Raw genomic sequence first — 15,051 nt, 5'->3', positions numbered from 1 at the left:
GGCTCGGGCATGGTTGGCGCAGGCGAGAAAGGTGCAGTCGGTGCTGCCGGTTCGTACTCGCAGAGCACTGGTGCCGGGTACGTCCCAAATGCCTTCCATAGACCATTGGCTGACAATGATGCCTATCAGTGGCGATATCGGCGGCGCTGCAACGCAGAACTCGTACCAGTCTGCCACGACAAGCTCATCGCAAGGTTCCAGCGCCGCTGGCGATCTCCACGGTTCCGGACTCGAGAGCTCGAGCGGAAACATGTCTGGCGCAGCCGGCGAGAACCTCAAGGGCGCTGCTGGCGTTGGCGCGAATGCAGATGGTGACCTTGGTGCGTCGGGCTCGGCAGGCCAGAAGGCATCGGGCGCAGCTGGCCTTGCTGGCACTGCATCGGGCGACGCCGGCACTGTCGGAGATGCAGGCGCATCGGGCGCAGGCGCAGCTCTCGGCGCGACTGGTCAGACCGGCGCAGGTGCTGGCGCGACCAACACCGGCGCAGGCGGTGCTGCTATTTAAGCTTCTGTTCACGGATTATAATCACTCATTATGCATCTCACTTCCTTGCTCTGGTCTTCGCGCTTGAGTCTCTCCGCTGTGCTGACCGGGCTGATGTTATTGTCGCTTGCTCGATTTAGCTCTCTGCAAAGGAACCATGCAGATTTTACAGCAGACCCTCTAACGGCCCAGTCCGATAGGTGACAAGCAAGAGAAGAATCAGAGACTAGATCTTGACTTCCTTGACGCCGTCCTTGAAAATGCTAAGGTACGGCGTTGTGCCGTCCTCCTGTTCACAACTGCGTCAGGGCAGGTACATAACTTGCTGCGGATGTCTTACTCGGTAGTTGAGCAGCAAGACCATGCCGTCTGGGTTCATGCCTTCACCCGTGTAGAACTCGTAGTCACCAAAGCTGCCGAGAATCTTTTTGATGTAGCCTGCCGCATTCTTCTCAAACGCAGAGACACGGTCCGGGTTGTTCTCTTGCAGGTAAGCCTTGACCGCCTTCATGTAGCCCTATCCCGAGCTGTCAGCTCATGCTAACGACGATGCGTGCGATTGCGATCACCTTGATATATGTCATGTAAGACTTTTTGTCGAAGCTCGTTGACTGCAAGCGGAAGCTATGTACGACATCGTTGACCTGAGTGGCGCCATCTGCGAGCGCTTCTTCCTGTTCTTCTGCAGATGGATTGCCGCCAATGTCGACGTCGCCCTCCTTGACGAGGACCATGTTGCAGTCGACTTCGTAGACGACATCGTCAACCTCCTTCATCTGTGCACACGCCAGTCAGCAGAGGCCTATATAGCGCGCAGAGTGTGCATGCGGGCCGCAGGTGAGGACAAGAAGCCGAACGCAGCGTTGGCGCGGTCGCGACTGCACGTTGACTGCAGTTGTAGCTACACGTGCCCGCTCTTCGCTGCTGAAGAGAGCTATCGCTCAAGATGTGTATCCCTTGTCGCACGAGCCGACGCCCGACGGACGGTGTGCTGATGTGTGAACCAGCGCAAGGGCAACAAGGCAGAAGCGCGTCAAGATTGCAACGAGCCAGCGTCGCAGGGTTCTTGCTGATGCATGCAGCCGGCACTGACCTTGTAAGCATCCGACAGGAGCTCATCGCCGCTAATGACGTCTGTGTAGAGCAGCATATCGACTTGAGGCGACAGTCGCAAAGCAAAATTTTGATGGGCACTTCCCAAAACGTTTGACACGTTGGCACGCGCGTGCCGTGCGTCGCGAACAAATCGCCACGCAAGGTCGGGGTGCTCCAGCCTGATGCACTATGTGAGTCCGTCACGGCAGTGGAGGTGGAGCTGCTGACTGTGTGTGTCAGGCCGCTACCAGACGAGTCCCGGGCAACGAGGGCGAGCGAGTTGATCAAGCGCTTCCAGACGACCATCAATGCCAACACCGAGGATGACAGCAGCTCGGAGTCGCTCAGTCAGTCATCATCATACAAGCGAAGATCATACATACCACCGCTGGTCCCACAGCAATCATCTGGTCAGCTTGGCATAGCACCGGGCACCGTCCCCGTCAATTCTGCATCGCTACCCCTCACGCGACCGTCGCCGCCCCGACCAAAGGCATGCGCAATACCCTCGTTTGAGCGCTCCATCGGCTGACTGGTGCCGCTCGATTTTACCAGAGCTTCCATGGTGCCGTTGGTCAGGTTTGCAAGTCACTTGACGTGCCAAACCTCGCTATTGAGCCGTTGCAAAAGCATTCAAACAGCACAGCAGAGGCTACTATACTGCCTAGCACGGCCGTTGGAGGTGTCAGGCACGAAACTGATGACGCACTCTCCCCTTTGCATTCATCAGAAGCAGCACCCGACCTCCCGGGCAAAGAAATCGCGCACCAACAGGCGGATCATCCGGAGCCCGAGCCTGAGCCTGAGCCTGAGCTCAAGCCGGACCGAGACCAATCGCTAGAGCTCGCTCCCGAGCCTGCTCCAAAGGACGCCTCGAGCTCAGAGATGCTGACTCGCGGCCTACCAGCAAGCGACGACCGTAGTGTCAAACCCGCATCAAGCGAGCCTGCAGAGATCACAGGATTGACAGAGAACCTTGAAGACAAGCCTTTGCCGTTGCCGCTGCCGTCCACAGAACCAGGCAACGAGAAGCCCCTTCCCGTAGTCGCTGAGCAAAACGCAAATAAGGAGTCATCCTTGGATGCCCCACTGCCGTCAGAGCCTTCGGAGTCAGCCGCAGAGGTCGCACCGCCAGTCAAAGCTGCAGTCGAGCAAGCCCATGCGCCCTCGCCCTCTGCTGCTGCGGCTCGCCGCGCTGTCTCTGCCCGGATGGCGTCGACTCCGACTGCGTCCACGCTTGCCAAAGCTCGCGTATCTCCTCGACCGTCGCTAGATAAGCCAAGTACACCTGTCCGTGCGCCTTCATATGCAAGGCCAACAGGCACGACCAGCGCGAAGAAGGAAGCGTCGCCCACACTTGGTTTTAGCAAGCCATCGAGCGCCACAAAGAAAGCTCCTACCACGCCCAACGTTGGCGCTGCACGCGCAATGCCAAGCTCTGACAAGTCGGCGAAGGATTCGCCAGCCGCTCAACCTCGAGAGCGATCCCGCGCCGTCTCGGCTGCTAGCTCGTTGAAGACGAGCACGTCGTCGACGACATCATCAGTCAACAAGGCAGCGCCCTCGTCGACAGGCTCTAATGCGAGTTCCCCGTCCGTCAGCCGACTGGCGACAGCTTCGACTGCCGCTTCTCGAGCTCGCGCAGCAGCAAATGCAGACAAGCTGGCTGTCAAAACCAAAAATCTCAATTTGCCCAGTCCGCCTCCTTCGCGCTCTGGCAGTGCAGGATCGGTACGCAGCGCGACGAGCAGCAAGTCGAAGGACCTCAAGGCATCACCTCGTGCAAAGACCGATGCTACAGTGTAATCTACATTTGTTGTTGCTAAGATTACTGCATGCAAAGACGTCCAGCGTCTCTCATCTACAAGCGATAATATCGCGCACCGCTCTCTGCACGTAGCCCTCGCTTAGCGCTGAAGGCGTCTTTCGTCATTAGGTCGCCCATGCCGAGAGCATTGACTTCCGCTGTCACAGTGCTCTTTATCATTTCACGTGTCACAGTCTGGCCAAACAGTGTCAAGCGTTGGCCCAGCAGAACGGCAGTAATTCCCATAGTGGCCAGCAGCCCGTCCCCTTGCTTGTACGCTGCTTTAATCTGCTGCAGCAGAGCTACGCAAAATGGTTCAGCACACTTCGCTAGTAGAATCATATAGCCTCACATAATTCGCGCGGAAAGATGACAGGTAGGACGTCGTACTTCTCGAGCTCTTTCTTCAGGTCCTCAGCGTTCTCCAGCTTGGCCGGCGCAGACTTCTTGCCGAGCTGTCTGTGCTCTAATGTGGTCGCTGCAGCAATCGTCATGGCACCCTCCAGGCCAGCTAGTGCATCGACGAGGCCCAGTCCACGATGCTTTGTTTCTGCGCCCGTGGCGAGGGAAGGCTGGCTCGGTAGACAGTCTCCCGCGAGCTTTGAGATGACTGCGAAAGGTGAGAAATTGTGATCTTCGTCGAGCTCTGCATGTTGTGGACTGCTGCCTTGCTCCACCGCTCTTTCATCGTCACTGGACTTGGCATCGACGAACCATTGTAGGTTGCTCAAAAGAGCGGACGACCAAGGATCGATGTGATCGAGTTTCAGATTTTCCTTGAGTCTGAAAGCGCCAATGCCGGTGAAGACTCGTCCCTGAGCGACCTCGTGCACATTATCTAGAGGAATGTCTCGGCCTTGGACGACGCGAAGGAGAAAGTCGCTGTAAGTCTCATCGACGTGCCTTTGAAACCGTGCGAGAGCATCGCCTTCGAGCTCATGTAGCAGCGATTGTGACGTATTACCGGTCACAAAACTCTGCACATTGAGCTTGGCCCGGTCCAGCAGCTTTTGCGTAATGGTCGGTCGTATGGCAGCGACGCCGATGGAGCCAGTGATCGTTGACGCATTACAGAAGATGACGTCAGCGCCACAAGCTGCCATGTAGGCGCCGCTGGCGGCAGTGTTGCCGAGTGAAGCGATGACAGCCCTGCCCGTGGATTTGAAGGCTGCGATAGCTTCCCAGATCGAGTCGCTTGGAATGACCGCGCCGCCGCCAGAATCGATTCTGAGGATGAGCGCAACGATCGACTTGTCTCGTCCGGCTTGAGCAATGCCCTGCAGGACCTTGTCTGTCGATGCACCGGCGTTGATGCCGCCATTCAAGTAGCATATACCGAACCTGAGCTGCTCATCCGTCGCAGGCTTATTGATCACTTCTGTCGTCTTGCTTTTGAGAGCTTGGCTGAGTTGCTTGAAGCTTAAGACATGCGGCTTGATTGCATCAGCGTTATCGGTCTCGCTTGCGGTATTCGTGCCTGTATCTGAGTTTTCGAGCGCTGCAGTTGCTGCGGCAATCTCAGCTGTCAGCCCAGGAGGGCTCTCTGCCGCAAAGGGCGCAGGGTCTTGATCTGACTGCAAAGTGTCCAGGTAGGCTGAATAGGCAGCATAAGGCGTCGCTCGATTAGCGTCCCAGATGCCAATGGCCTGTGCGATGTCGCTCATGTAAGCGGGCCCTGTGATGAGTCCATTGAACGCTGCCTCTGTCGCAGAGTAAGGTCCATGCTTCATCATCTCTCTGACCTTTGCAGTCGCTTCGCTCAGCGGAAGATCTGGAAATCGGCCCTCGCCTATCATGAGTGCCATAGCGTCGGAGAGCTGCTGCATAACTTCTTGCTGGTTCTCTCTTTGCGCAAGCGGTAGCTCTTCGTGGACATATGGGGCCGTGACACTCTTGAAGCGCTCTCGTGTCTCTGACAGTATGCGCACCCCGGCCCAGTCCAGAAGCCGCTTGTAGAACGGGATCTCTGCGCTGAGGCCGGTCAAGCCGACCTGTCCGGTAGGCTGCATGTATATCTCATCAAAGGCGCAAGCCAGGAGATATTCCCCTTGCGAGTCAAAGGAGTCACTGAAGGCAATCGTGCGAAAGGGAATGCCTCGCTCAGTCTTTGTCGATTTCACCACTTGGATAGCGTTAAGGAGCTCCTCAATCTGCGCCAGACCAAGACCGCCTCCTGCTGCGGTCGGCACACCTAACGAGCTGAAATTGGCCACTAGCAATCGTACGTTGTCATCCTGAGCGATCACGGCAAGCGATGTGAGGGCCTCAAGGAGCGAGATCGGCTGTGCTGACTCTTCCGCATAGGGGTTTGTCTCGCCGAGCACTGTAGAGAGCGCGCTCTTGGATGACGCAGTCTCGACGATGGAACCGGGATAGATCTTCCAAACGACTGCAGTGTTGGGCTTGATCTGTGCGCGGTCATCTTGATAGTACTGCCACCTCTTCAGCTCATAGTAAATGTAGCCAGACGTGAGCAATCCGCCGAAGAAGAGCTTGCGATTCCAGACAAAGGCAGTCGCTTGCCATGCATACGATTGTCGTGCACGATCGTACCGCCCCTTCCACTGCGCCCTTCGGGACAGCTGCTGTGGAGCTTCTGATGCAGACGCAGGCTGTCCTCCCTTGGCAGCGGAAGTGGTTGCGGTAGCTGTCGATGCTTGCGCGCTCGCTGGCTTCGACTTCTCTGCGGCAGCGCCGGCGTATGGCGTCAGGCTGCGCCTTGCTTGCGCAAAGAGAGCAGCTCTGCTTGCCCGCGTGCGCAACCGCACTGCTGTCTTTGCCGGAATCATGAGGGATAGATGATGCAAACGACTTTCGAGTGTCGAACGAAAGTGATCGACGCACGCGGAACGCGGCCAACGCGGACGTGGCGATCTGGCCGGGATTCATGATGATCACGACGCTGTACACGGCTTCCTGATCAGTCAGATACTATCGGCCGATGTAACCAAAGTATCAATGCATAAGGTGAAGATACAGTCTCGAAAGCATAGCTTAGATAGCAGCGCCGCCTGCGCCGGTGTTGGTCGCGCCAGCACCTGCGCCGGTCTGACCAGTCGCGCCGAGAGCTGCGCCTGCACCCGATGCGCCTGCACCTCCGACAGTGCCGGCGTCGCCCGATGCAGTCCCAGCAAGACCAGCTGCGCCCGATGCCTTCTGGCCTGCCGAGCCCGACGCACCAAGGTCACCATCTGCGTTCGCGCCAACGCCAGCAGCGCCCTCGAGGTTCTCGCCGGCTGCGCCGGACATGTTTCCGCTCGAGCTCTCGAGTCCGGAACCGTGGAGATCGCCAGCAGCGTTCGAGCCTTGCGACGAGCTCACGGTCGCGCTGTGGTATGAATTTTGAGTAGCAGCGCCACCAATATCACCTCTGTAACGCTGCAGATCAGCAGAGTATCTCTGAGCGATATCAAAGGCGTACGTGGCACCGATGCCTTGCGAGTATGATCCAGCAGCACCGATTGCACCTTGCTCACCGCCGGCAGCAATAGCAGATCCATCGAGGCCTGCATAGCCATTGGCGAGTCCGCCAGCTGCTGTGCCTTCGCTCCCGACGACATTGGCGCCCGCTGCGCCCTGCGCGCCGACGAGGCCGCCACCACCTCCGCTGACTGAGCCGACGCCGCCAGCACCGGATGCCTGTGAGCCTGCAGCACCACCGGCCGCGCTAGCCCCGCTTCCTCTGTTGTTGAGAATCAGCGCATGTCTCGGTAGGATATAAGGCTATCAGCTTGCCCTCCTCCGACGATGGGCGAAGCCGAAACATATGCGACTGCGAGAGCAGAGAGAACGAAGCTGAGAGTGACCTTCATTGTGTCTTGAGGAGTGTTGTTGAATGAAAGTGAATGTAGTGAAGTCGAATGGATGCTAGTAGAGCAATCTTGCCAGCTTTTATGCCAGTCTGGACGGCTGCTAAAGCTCTTCGAGCGTGCCTGTCCTTGCTCCGAGAGGTTGGACGCGTCTATCGTCTGCCGAATGCAGGAATTCAAGAGCTCGTGCACGGACGTGCACGCCGTGTTGCGAGCATATTGGGGGTTAGCCAGGCTCGAAGCTGTCCGTGCTTGAAGACGTCGCAGACGGCAGCGGGAGCTAGTATCGATGCGATCAAGTGCGATAGAGTCCTTCGGCCAGAATGTAATCAAAGACTTCTTCGGTCAGCATTGTACTGAGATGACTGCGGCTCTGCTTGTCCTTGACAGCTTTGCGGATCTCTGTCGAGCTGATGCCCACAACGCTTCTATCTGAAAAGTTGATGATGGCGACAGGTTGATCTGGCTTCTCCGTCCATCGCTTGACATAGTGCTTGCTGAGCAAGTCGCGTTCTTCCTGATCAGGCTCGCTGTTCCCTCGCCGTGCGCAGATGATCCTTGCGCCCAGCAGATCAAAGTATGCTTGCATGGCTTTGCCTATCTCATCAACAGATTCGTCATAGTACCGCAAGGCGAAGAAGCGCGCTAGAGTGTCAAAGCCCAGTAAGTATATCTGTCTTGGTCTCAGCCTTGCCGAATGTAGTCTCTCGAGGCATTGGTCGATCAGGCCTGCTTTCTCTGCAAATGTGGGTGCAGCCAGGCAGCCGACCGCGATAGGATCCCGATCACCAAAGGCGTGACAGAGCCTGATCATCATCTCTAGCTTCTGCTTGAGCGTAGGATCTCCAGGTTGAGGCTTCTTGTCTGCATTCTTGGTGGATACGAGGACAAGGTAGGCCGTTGCCTTGGTCGCTCGCGTCCTTGCCTCTCGCAGCATGGCGAGATGGGCACGATGCGGCGGGTTGAAGGAGCTGTCGAGGACAATTAGCTCTTGAGCCTCAACCGCATCTATGTGGGGCCATGTCGCATGGCTAGTCCAGATGATCTCGCTGCGTGCTGCTCCTGTCGTGTCGTTGAGAGCGGCTTGGACTTGCTCAGCTTTTGCGCGGATGATGGCTGGCTCAGACGAGAGATTGAGGCCCGAAGAAGATCGCATTGCCCTCTGGAGACGTCGCAATGGCGTTGCAAAGGGCAGCCGCATGCGATGACGTCGACACCAATGGCCAATGGACCTCCTCGCCTTGCCGCCGCAACAACAAGAGGACGCGTCGTGGTGGAACCGGTGGAAGCCAGGCGGATGGCAGGCACGATACACACGGTCAGTGCTTGCACGCCAGCAGTCCACACGAGCTGATAGCACGCCAGATCGGAGCATCGCTCGATGCAATCCTCAATCCACTCGCAGCCACGGTCAATGACACGCTTCAGACGACCTCCAACTTTCTCACCTCGCCCAAGACTCACCGTGCCATCGTGAGATCCATCATCTTCTCGGGCGTCATCATCTTCAGCATCTGCGCTGCCGTCATCGGCTATCTCTCCTTCTATTGGCTCTACATACCTGAGCTTGGCCTTAGCCAGCCTGCATGGCTACAATACGGGTCCGCTCCTCGCTGCTTTACAGCTCTTTGCATCCGGCTGACAGCTGCCTGATGATGTCTTCTACAGACAGGGGAGACCGCCCTTCGCCATCGTGCCGCTCAAGGGCGCAGGCGAGCTCGCCAGTGATCAGCCGTACGATATCACGCTTGACTTGCTCGTGCCCGCGAGCGAACGCAACATCGAGCTCGGCAACTTCATGGTGACCGTAGAGCTCAAGTCCGCAGACAACACCACTATCCTCAGAGCCTCACGACCCGTACGTCACCCCGCACTGCTCCTAATCTGATCCAACGCGTCTTGCAGGCTTCACTCGCCTACGAATCTGCTCTCGTTCGCTCACTCCACGCACTCACGAATTACAAGACACTTTTGAGCTTCTCACGCTCGCAGATCCAGTACATCAACGTCCGCTTGGTCGACAGCGCCATCTTGCAGCACTCTGGTCGCAAAAAGATTGCAAACGCGATCGTCGAAGTCGGCAGATGGGATTCTCATCAGCTCTTGCTAGGAGCACCCTCTGCCACGCCGGTCAACCCAAACATGCTAGGCTCGCAAGATCAAGCCGTCGCATCCGTGCTGAGTGCCCTTTTGGCCGCTCAGTCGCGAGGCTCGACCATCAATGCTGGCGAGCTGCAAGTCTACGAAAGCACGCTGCGCTTCGATGCCCACTTTGAAGGCCTTCGGTAGGGGACCCCTGCCCAATCATTGACATAGCTCATCACCGAGGGCAGGTATATCATGTACAATTATCCCAAGGCTTCTTTCATCGTCTTCACGTCTATCTTCACGTTCTGGGAGATCTTCGCCGCCCTCTCTGCCTGGGCTGTCATCGCATATCGCAGAGGGACCATCACCCCCTTTGATGCCCCGTCGTATTCTCGTGTCAGCGGCAGCTCGACTGGCTATGACGACGGCAAGCCCGGCCCAGGGATGACTTCCTCTGGCATGCGGAGGATCAAGCGAGATCGCGAACGAGCGCAGACAGAAACTCGCAGACGGTTTGATGAGATCGACAGAGAAGAAGCTCTCGAGCGCGAGAAAATCCAGGATGCCTACGAGCGACGGCGGAGCAATCGCGAGAGGATGGATCCCGAGCCCGCCGGTCCTGCGCAAGGTTCTTCGCGCGATCTTGGCATCGTCGCAGAGGCTTCGGATGAGGATGCCGTCAAGTCTGAAGAGTCGTGGGAGGGCATGGAGGCGGCAAGCGGCGACGAGGAGACGGAGACGGAAGCCAGGATCGGCCAACGGATCAAGCGAGAAGCAGATACAGAGAGCGAAGGCACCGTTGGCGGGGTATGTCATCCTCCTCCCTGCTTGTCGGCCACTGACGAGATATGTGCGTGTACACAGTCTGCATCTTCGCGAGCCCAGAGCAGACGCTCCCTCGGATCAAGTCGCGCTACTTCTCGGACCGTCACGAGCGCAAGCGCACCCTCCGTCGTCAGCGCTGGCGAAGAACGGTCGAGCGCGAGCGAAGAAGGTCAATCGGGCGATAACCTTGCTGGCGATACGACGAGCGAGCAAGTCACTGAGGATGATGATGTCTAGCGAATGTTGGCATACTATTGGATCATGTTGCGATGAGCAGGCCTGCCTTGCGTACACCTTGACGCAATAGCCTCATCGTCCCGAGCCGGCTTCCACCATGCGCGTCGAGCAGCAACCTCGTTGGCGCAATGAAATAATATTGACATGTTGACATTGGACCATACTCAGAAATTCTTGAAGCAGTTGTCCAACCTGGCGTCATCAAGATGAAGCGCAAAGCAGCGACTGAGCATGGGCCGCAGGCAAAGCAGCCTGCCAAGCTCGATGCGCAACCGGTAGCATCAACGTCGAGCATGCGGATGGACGAGACCGATTTTCCCAGAGGAGGAGGCACTTCGTTGACACAAATGGAAGTCAAGACGGCAAAGCGTGAGGCAATCGCAGAGCTTGACAGAGACGAAGAACTCTTTGCACGCGACAGCAAAGCCAAGCGCAGTACAGATGGCACAGACGAGGGGAAACATAAAAAAAGGCGTCGAAAGGAAAAGGATGCTGCAAAAGCTGTGAAGCCAGACGTGGCAAAGCAGGACACCATCCGGGTCGAGCATCTCAATTACAAGGTCTGTCATGATGATCCGATCGATCGTCATAGCTGATAGATCGTCGCGCGGAGCAGAGATGTACGCCAGGCACAAAGTTGCTCTGCCTTGTCGTGTCAGTTCACGCGCTCGAACTGATCGTCAGCTTGCCCAACGAGCTCTCTGGCCATATACCGCTCGTCAACATCTCCTCAGGTCTTACCGCTCAGCTTGCGAGTGGTCATCCAGACGACGAGAGCGAGTCAACCGACGAGCAAGATGAAGATGACTCGCCTGATCTTACCCAGATGTATGAGCCTGGCCAATACCTCATCGCATCTGTCGTTGCTTGTAGATCATCCGACGTCGCTCGCAACACGCTTGATCCTTCCCGACGAGGCGACGAAGCCTACAGGACAAGCAGACGGCTCGAACTCTCACTTGATCCGAAGCCCATCAACGACGATCTCGCCAGGTCTGATCTGACAGACGGCCTGCTTCTGCCTGTTTCTGTCAAGAGCGTAGAGGACAATGGATATGTGCTCGATCTCCGTCTGAAGGACGAGATGACATCGTTCGTCAAGTTCGAGGAAGCCCAGACCAGCCGCAAGCTCATCGGAGGTCAAGTCATAACAGCGCGTCTGATCAAGCTCGCATCCAATGGTCGAACGTGCACGCTCGCCATTGATGCGACGCGCATTCGAGCGGCAGCCCTCGCGACTGCGCCTACCTTGCACGGACTCTTGCCAGGCAATCAAGTCAACGCTATTGTGTCTGCTGTCATTCCCGGCAGAGGTCTCAACGTCAAGTTCCTGGGCTTCTTTGACGGCACCATAGACCATACCCATCTCGTGATCGGTAAGGAGTACAAAGAGGGCAACAAGATCAAAGCCCGCTTGCTCTGGTCTTCAGCGCCCACACTTGACGCTGCTCGCACATTTGCACTCTCCGCATTGCCGCACGTGCTCAAACTTGCGCCACCTCTGCTAGGAGATACTCTGTTGAAGGAAGCAGTACCTATCGGAACGTTCGTCGATTCTGTCAAAGTCAACAGGACGGAATCTGAGCACGGCTTGGCTTGTACTGCCCGGCTGGGGGCAAACGAGTGTGCTGCTTTCGTCCATATCTCGCGCGTCTCCGATGAGCATCTAGGCACGCTTTCGGCGAAGTCAGGTCCGTATTGTCCTGGCACGACGCATCGCGGACGAGTCATCGGTCTGGCTCTGCTCGATGGTGCACTGCAGATCAGCCTGCAGCCTAGTGTCCTGGCTCAGCGCTTCTTACGCGTATCCGACGTCGTCGTCGGCGAAGCCGTCAAAGCGACAATCAAACGGATCACATCCAAGGCTATGTTCGTCAGCGTCGATGGCAACGTCGACGCGGTCGTCTGGCCTCTGCACTACTCTGACATAAAGCTCAAGCATCCGGAGAAGCGCTTCAAGATCGGCGACGTCGTCAAAGGCCGTATCTTCGCAGCTGACAGCGAATCCAGCAAGATTGTCGTCACCCTCAAGAAATCGCTTCTCGCTTCTGATCTGCCGGTCCCACAGAGCCTCGCTGACGTCAAGCCGCAGCAGGCATACGATGCAGTCCTGAGCAAGATAATGGAGAAGGCTCTCCTCGTCGATCTCTTCGGCGGCGCGAGAGCAATCATTCCCATCTCTGAAGCCGGGCAAGGCTTTGTTGATAACCTTGCGGCGCTCTACAAGGAGGGTCAGAGGCTACAGGTGCGCATCATGCATGTCGACACGAGCGCAGGCCGGATCACTGCATCTCTGAGAGAACGCGATCTGGACGGCGTCGCAGCTCTAGAGGGCCTCAAGGTGGGACAGAAGACAGAGGCAGTCATCGCCGCGCTACACAATGACAATATCGTTCTCGAGATCGCTCCCAGCAAAGCAAGAGGCTTGCTGTCCTATACGGCGCACGCACGCCAGCTCGGCGTTGCGACAGACGAGCTGAAGCAACGAATCGCCGTCGGTCAACTTCTCAAGGATTTGACTGTCGTCTCCAAGAACACTCAGAAAGGCATTGCCATCCTCAGCAGTGGATCTACCTCCACAAATTCGTCAGCCAACGGCATCAGCGATATGCTGCAGTTCGAGAGCGTTGCAGTCGGCGAAACCTACGCTGGTAAGATTATCGGAAGTGCTCCCCAGGGTTTGCATGTACAGCTCAGTCGAGCATTACGAGCCCTCGCACACTGGACCGACGTGCTTGATGACTTTGATGCTGCTTTGCCTGCGCCAGGCACGGTCGTCAGCTGTAACATTGTAGGCAAAGACGAAGCAGCCCGCAGGGTTGACGTCAGTCTTCGCCCCTCAGTAATGGCTGACAATGCCGAAGGAAGCATTTTAGATCCGGAAATCATCTCCATAGACGAGCTCAGGATCGGTCAGAAGATCCGAGGTTTCGTCGTCAACGTTGCCGATTCTGGCCTGTTCGTCTCTGTCGGTCGCAGTCTGACTGCCCGCGTGCAAATACGCGAGCTCTTCGATGAATATGTGAGAGAGTGGAAGCCTCGATTCAGTGTCGGTCAGCTCGTATCTGGCTCGATACTGAAGCTTGATCCGGAACGCAACCAGATTGAGCTGTCACTGCGGAGCGAGCGAACAGCTGCGAAATCCGATGCAAACGCCCTTGCTAGCTATCAGGTAGGACAAATCGCCTCGTGCGTCATCAAGACAATCGAGCGATACGGTGCCTTCCTGCGGATCACAGACACGCTTGTCAGCGGCTTGTGTCACAGATCCCAGTTCCCAGAGCAGGGCGCTGGCTGGAGCAAAGGCTTCAAAATCGGGCAAAGCGTACAAGCTCGCATCGTTGAAGTCGACACAAAGTCTAAGAAGATTGGCTTCACTCTCCTGGACGTTGCTCAGGAAGATCCAGATATCAGCGCGATCCTGCCAAGTGCGGTTGGTGAGGCTGACGAATCTGATGATGAAGACCTTGTTGTCGATCTTGGTGATCCCGCACCTACCGCAGAACATATTGGTCCAAACAATGGTCACGAGGCGGTTATCAGCGACATCAGCAGCAAACCGCTCGCACTCATTGGTGGCTTCGAATGGAGCACAACCCAGTCAGCGCCAACTCCGGCGCTCGAAGTCGATAGCGATGAAGCGGAGAGTACCGTCGCCGATGACGCCAGCGAAGAGGAGACAGGCAGCGCGTCAGACGGAGACCGAAATGTGACTTCTCTCGAACGCGAATTGATCGGATCACCAGATTCTTCGATACTTTGGATCCAGTACATTTCATTGCTGCTCGAGGCCAGGGATATCACGCAAGCTCGCGAGGTGGCACAACGAGCTCTTTCAACTATCAACTATCGCGAAGACGAGGAACGGTTCAATGTCTGGAACGCGATACTGAGCATGGAGAACCAGTACGGCACGCCAGAGACGCTGGAGACGGCTTTCAAGGAAGCAGTACAAGCCAACGAGGCAAAGAGAATTCACCTCCGGCTTGCAGAGATTCTCACAGCTTCCAACAAGCATGCACAAGCTGAGGAGCTTTACCAGCGCACTGTCAAAAAATTCAGTCAGAGCTCCAAAGTGTGGACGATCTTCGCTACGTACCTACATGAGCGACGCAAGTCAAGTGACGCTCGTGAGCTCGTTGCGCGAAGCATGAAGAGTCTGCCTCAGCGCAAGCGTAAGCCTTTCGTCAACAACACACATGCCTGACTGACCTTCGGATTAGACGTCAAGACGGCTGCCAAATTTGCGCAAGTCGAGTTCAAGCACGGCGACGCAGAAAGAGGTCGAACAATGTTTGAGGGCATCATCGACAGCTATCCCAAACGGCTGGATCTTTGGCTCGTCTACATAGATATGGAAGCACGCTCACAAAACATGGCTGCTGTTCGCTTTCTCTTTGATCGCCTGCTTGCTCAGAAGCTGTCTACCAGTGCGATCCGTGTCTTTGGCGCCGATGACAGCTAACAGGCGAATGCAGAGAAAGCAAAGAGTGTCCTCAAGAAGTGGCTGTCCCTCGAAAAGCTGGTACGCGGCACGACGCTCCCAGGAAAACGAGCTCACATGCGATACAGCATGGTGACGATGCGTCAGTAGAGACAGTCAAGGAACGAGCGCGAGAGGTGGCTGCAAAGTTGGTACGAGCAGAATAGCCTGCATCCCGTCCTTCTGTACAAGGGTATATATTCGTAAGAGCCGTTGCTATTGC

General features: G+C 56.6%; 8 protein-coding genes across 8 annotated transcripts; 5 read left to right on the top strand and 3 right to left on the bottom strand.

Annotated features, from left to right (window-relative positions):
- Nucleotides 1–535: 535 nt before the first annotated feature.
- Nucleotides 536–688, top strand: L969DRAFT_44131 (uncharacterized protein; the record flags this gene model as incomplete). Its single annotated transcript, XM_014715025.1, has 1 exon — nt 536–688. The coding sequence occupies one exon, from the start codon at nt 536–538 to the stop codon at nt 686–688; it is 153 nt and encodes a 50-aa protein (XP_014570511.1).
- Nucleotides 659–1,640, bottom strand: L969DRAFT_68380 (uncharacterized protein). The gene is made up of 4 exons (XM_014715024.1): nt 1,578–1,640; nt 1,054–1,260; nt 825–1,001; nt 659–773 (listed from the first exon to the last, which is right to left on the bottom strand). Exons 1-4 carry the CDS (start codon nt 1,632–1,634, stop codon nt 711–713), a joined length of 504 nt encoding a protein of 167 aa, XP_014570510.1. The 5' UTR covers nt 1,635–1,640; the 3' UTR covers nt 659–710.
- Nucleotides 1,641–2,074: 434 nt separating this feature from the next.
- On the top strand, nt 2,075–3,385 carry L969DRAFT_14075 (uncharacterized protein; the record flags this gene model as incomplete). Its single annotated transcript, XM_014714861.1, has 2 exons — nt 2,075–2,089; nt 2,135–3,385. 2 exons carry the CDS (start codon nt 2,075–2,077, stop codon nt 3,383–3,385), a joined length of 1,266 nt encoding a protein of 421 aa, XP_014570347.1.
- Nucleotides 3,386–3,440: 55 nt separating this feature from the next.
- Nucleotides 3,441–6,175, bottom strand: L969DRAFT_43254 (uncharacterized protein; the record flags this gene model as incomplete). Its single annotated transcript, XM_014715023.1, has 2 exons — nt 3,441–3,688; nt 3,739–6,175. 2 exons carry the CDS (start codon nt 6,173–6,175, stop codon nt 3,441–3,443), a joined length of 2,685 nt encoding a protein of 894 aa, XP_014570509.1.
- A 124-nt stretch (nt 6,176–6,299) lies between these two features.
- L969DRAFT_113419 (uncharacterized protein) lies at nt 6,300–6,779 on the top strand. Its single transcript, XM_014715022.1, has one exon. The coding sequence runs from the start codon at nt 6,345–6,347 to the stop codon at nt 6,723–6,725; it is 381 nt and encodes a 126-aa protein (XP_014570508.1). The 5' UTR covers nt 6,300–6,344; the 3' UTR covers nt 6,726–6,779.
- Nucleotides 6,780–7,490: 711 nt separating this feature from the next.
- On the bottom strand, nt 7,491–8,351 carry L969DRAFT_42808 (uncharacterized protein; the record flags this gene model as incomplete). The annotated part of the gene is made up of 1 exon (XM_014715021.1): nt 7,491–8,351. One exon carries the CDS (start codon nt 8,349–8,351, stop codon nt 7,491–7,493), a length of 861 nt encoding a protein of 286 aa, XP_014570507.1.
- A 63-nt stretch (nt 8,352–8,414) lies between these two features.
- L969DRAFT_43656 (uncharacterized protein) lies at nt 8,415–10,345 on the top strand (the record flags this gene model as incomplete). Its single annotated transcript, XM_014715020.1, has 6 exons — nt 8,415–8,513; nt 8,561–8,796; nt 8,864–9,053; nt 9,101–9,480; nt 9,529–10,090; nt 10,148–10,345. 6 exons carry the CDS (start codon nt 8,415–8,417, stop codon nt 10,343–10,345), a joined length of 1,665 nt encoding a protein of 554 aa, XP_014570506.1.
- Nucleotides 10,346–10,551: 206 nt separating this feature from the next.
- On the top strand, nt 10,552–14,995 carry L969DRAFT_42922 (uncharacterized protein; the record flags this gene model as incomplete). The annotated part of the gene is made up of 5 exons (XM_014715019.1): nt 10,552–10,905; nt 10,962–14,520; nt 14,569–14,775; nt 14,824–14,870; nt 14,918–14,995. The coding sequence occupies 5 exons, from the start codon at nt 10,552–10,554 to the stop codon at nt 14,993–14,995; spliced, it is 4,245 nt and encodes a 1,414-aa protein (XP_014570505.1).
- Nucleotides 14,996–15,051: the final 56 nt, after the last annotated feature.

Source organism: Mixia osmundae (genome assembly GCF_000708205.1).
Source record: "Mixia osmundae IAM 14324 unplaced genomic scaffold scaffold_1, whole genome shotgun sequence".
In the NCBI taxonomy this organism is placed as follows: Eukaryota; Fungi; Basidiomycota; class Mixiomycetes; order Mixiales; family Mixiaceae; genus Mixia; species Mixia osmundae.
Note: the sequence above shows the minus strand (reverse complement) of the source record. Positions and strands in the feature narration are given on the sequence as shown.

Bases quoted from the DNA above. Each gene is read 5' to 3' on its own strand.
- L969DRAFT_68380 (XM_014715024.1), bottom strand. From the start codon at position 1,634: ATGCTGCTCTACACAGACGTCATTAGCGGCGATGAGCTCCTGTCGGAT. The intron at 1,261-1,577 runs GTCAGTGCCGGC...GCGTGTGCACAG, and splicing joins TCCTGTCGGATGCTTACAAG to ATGAAGGAGGTTGACGATGT. The intron at 1,002-1,053 runs GTGATCGCAATC...AGCTCGGGATAG, and splicing joins CTTACATGACATATATCAAG to GGCTACATGAAGGCGGTCAA.
- L969DRAFT_113419 (XM_014715022.1), top strand. From the start codon at position 6,345: ATGCATAAGGTGAAGATACAGTCTCGAAAGCATAGCTTAGATAGCAGC.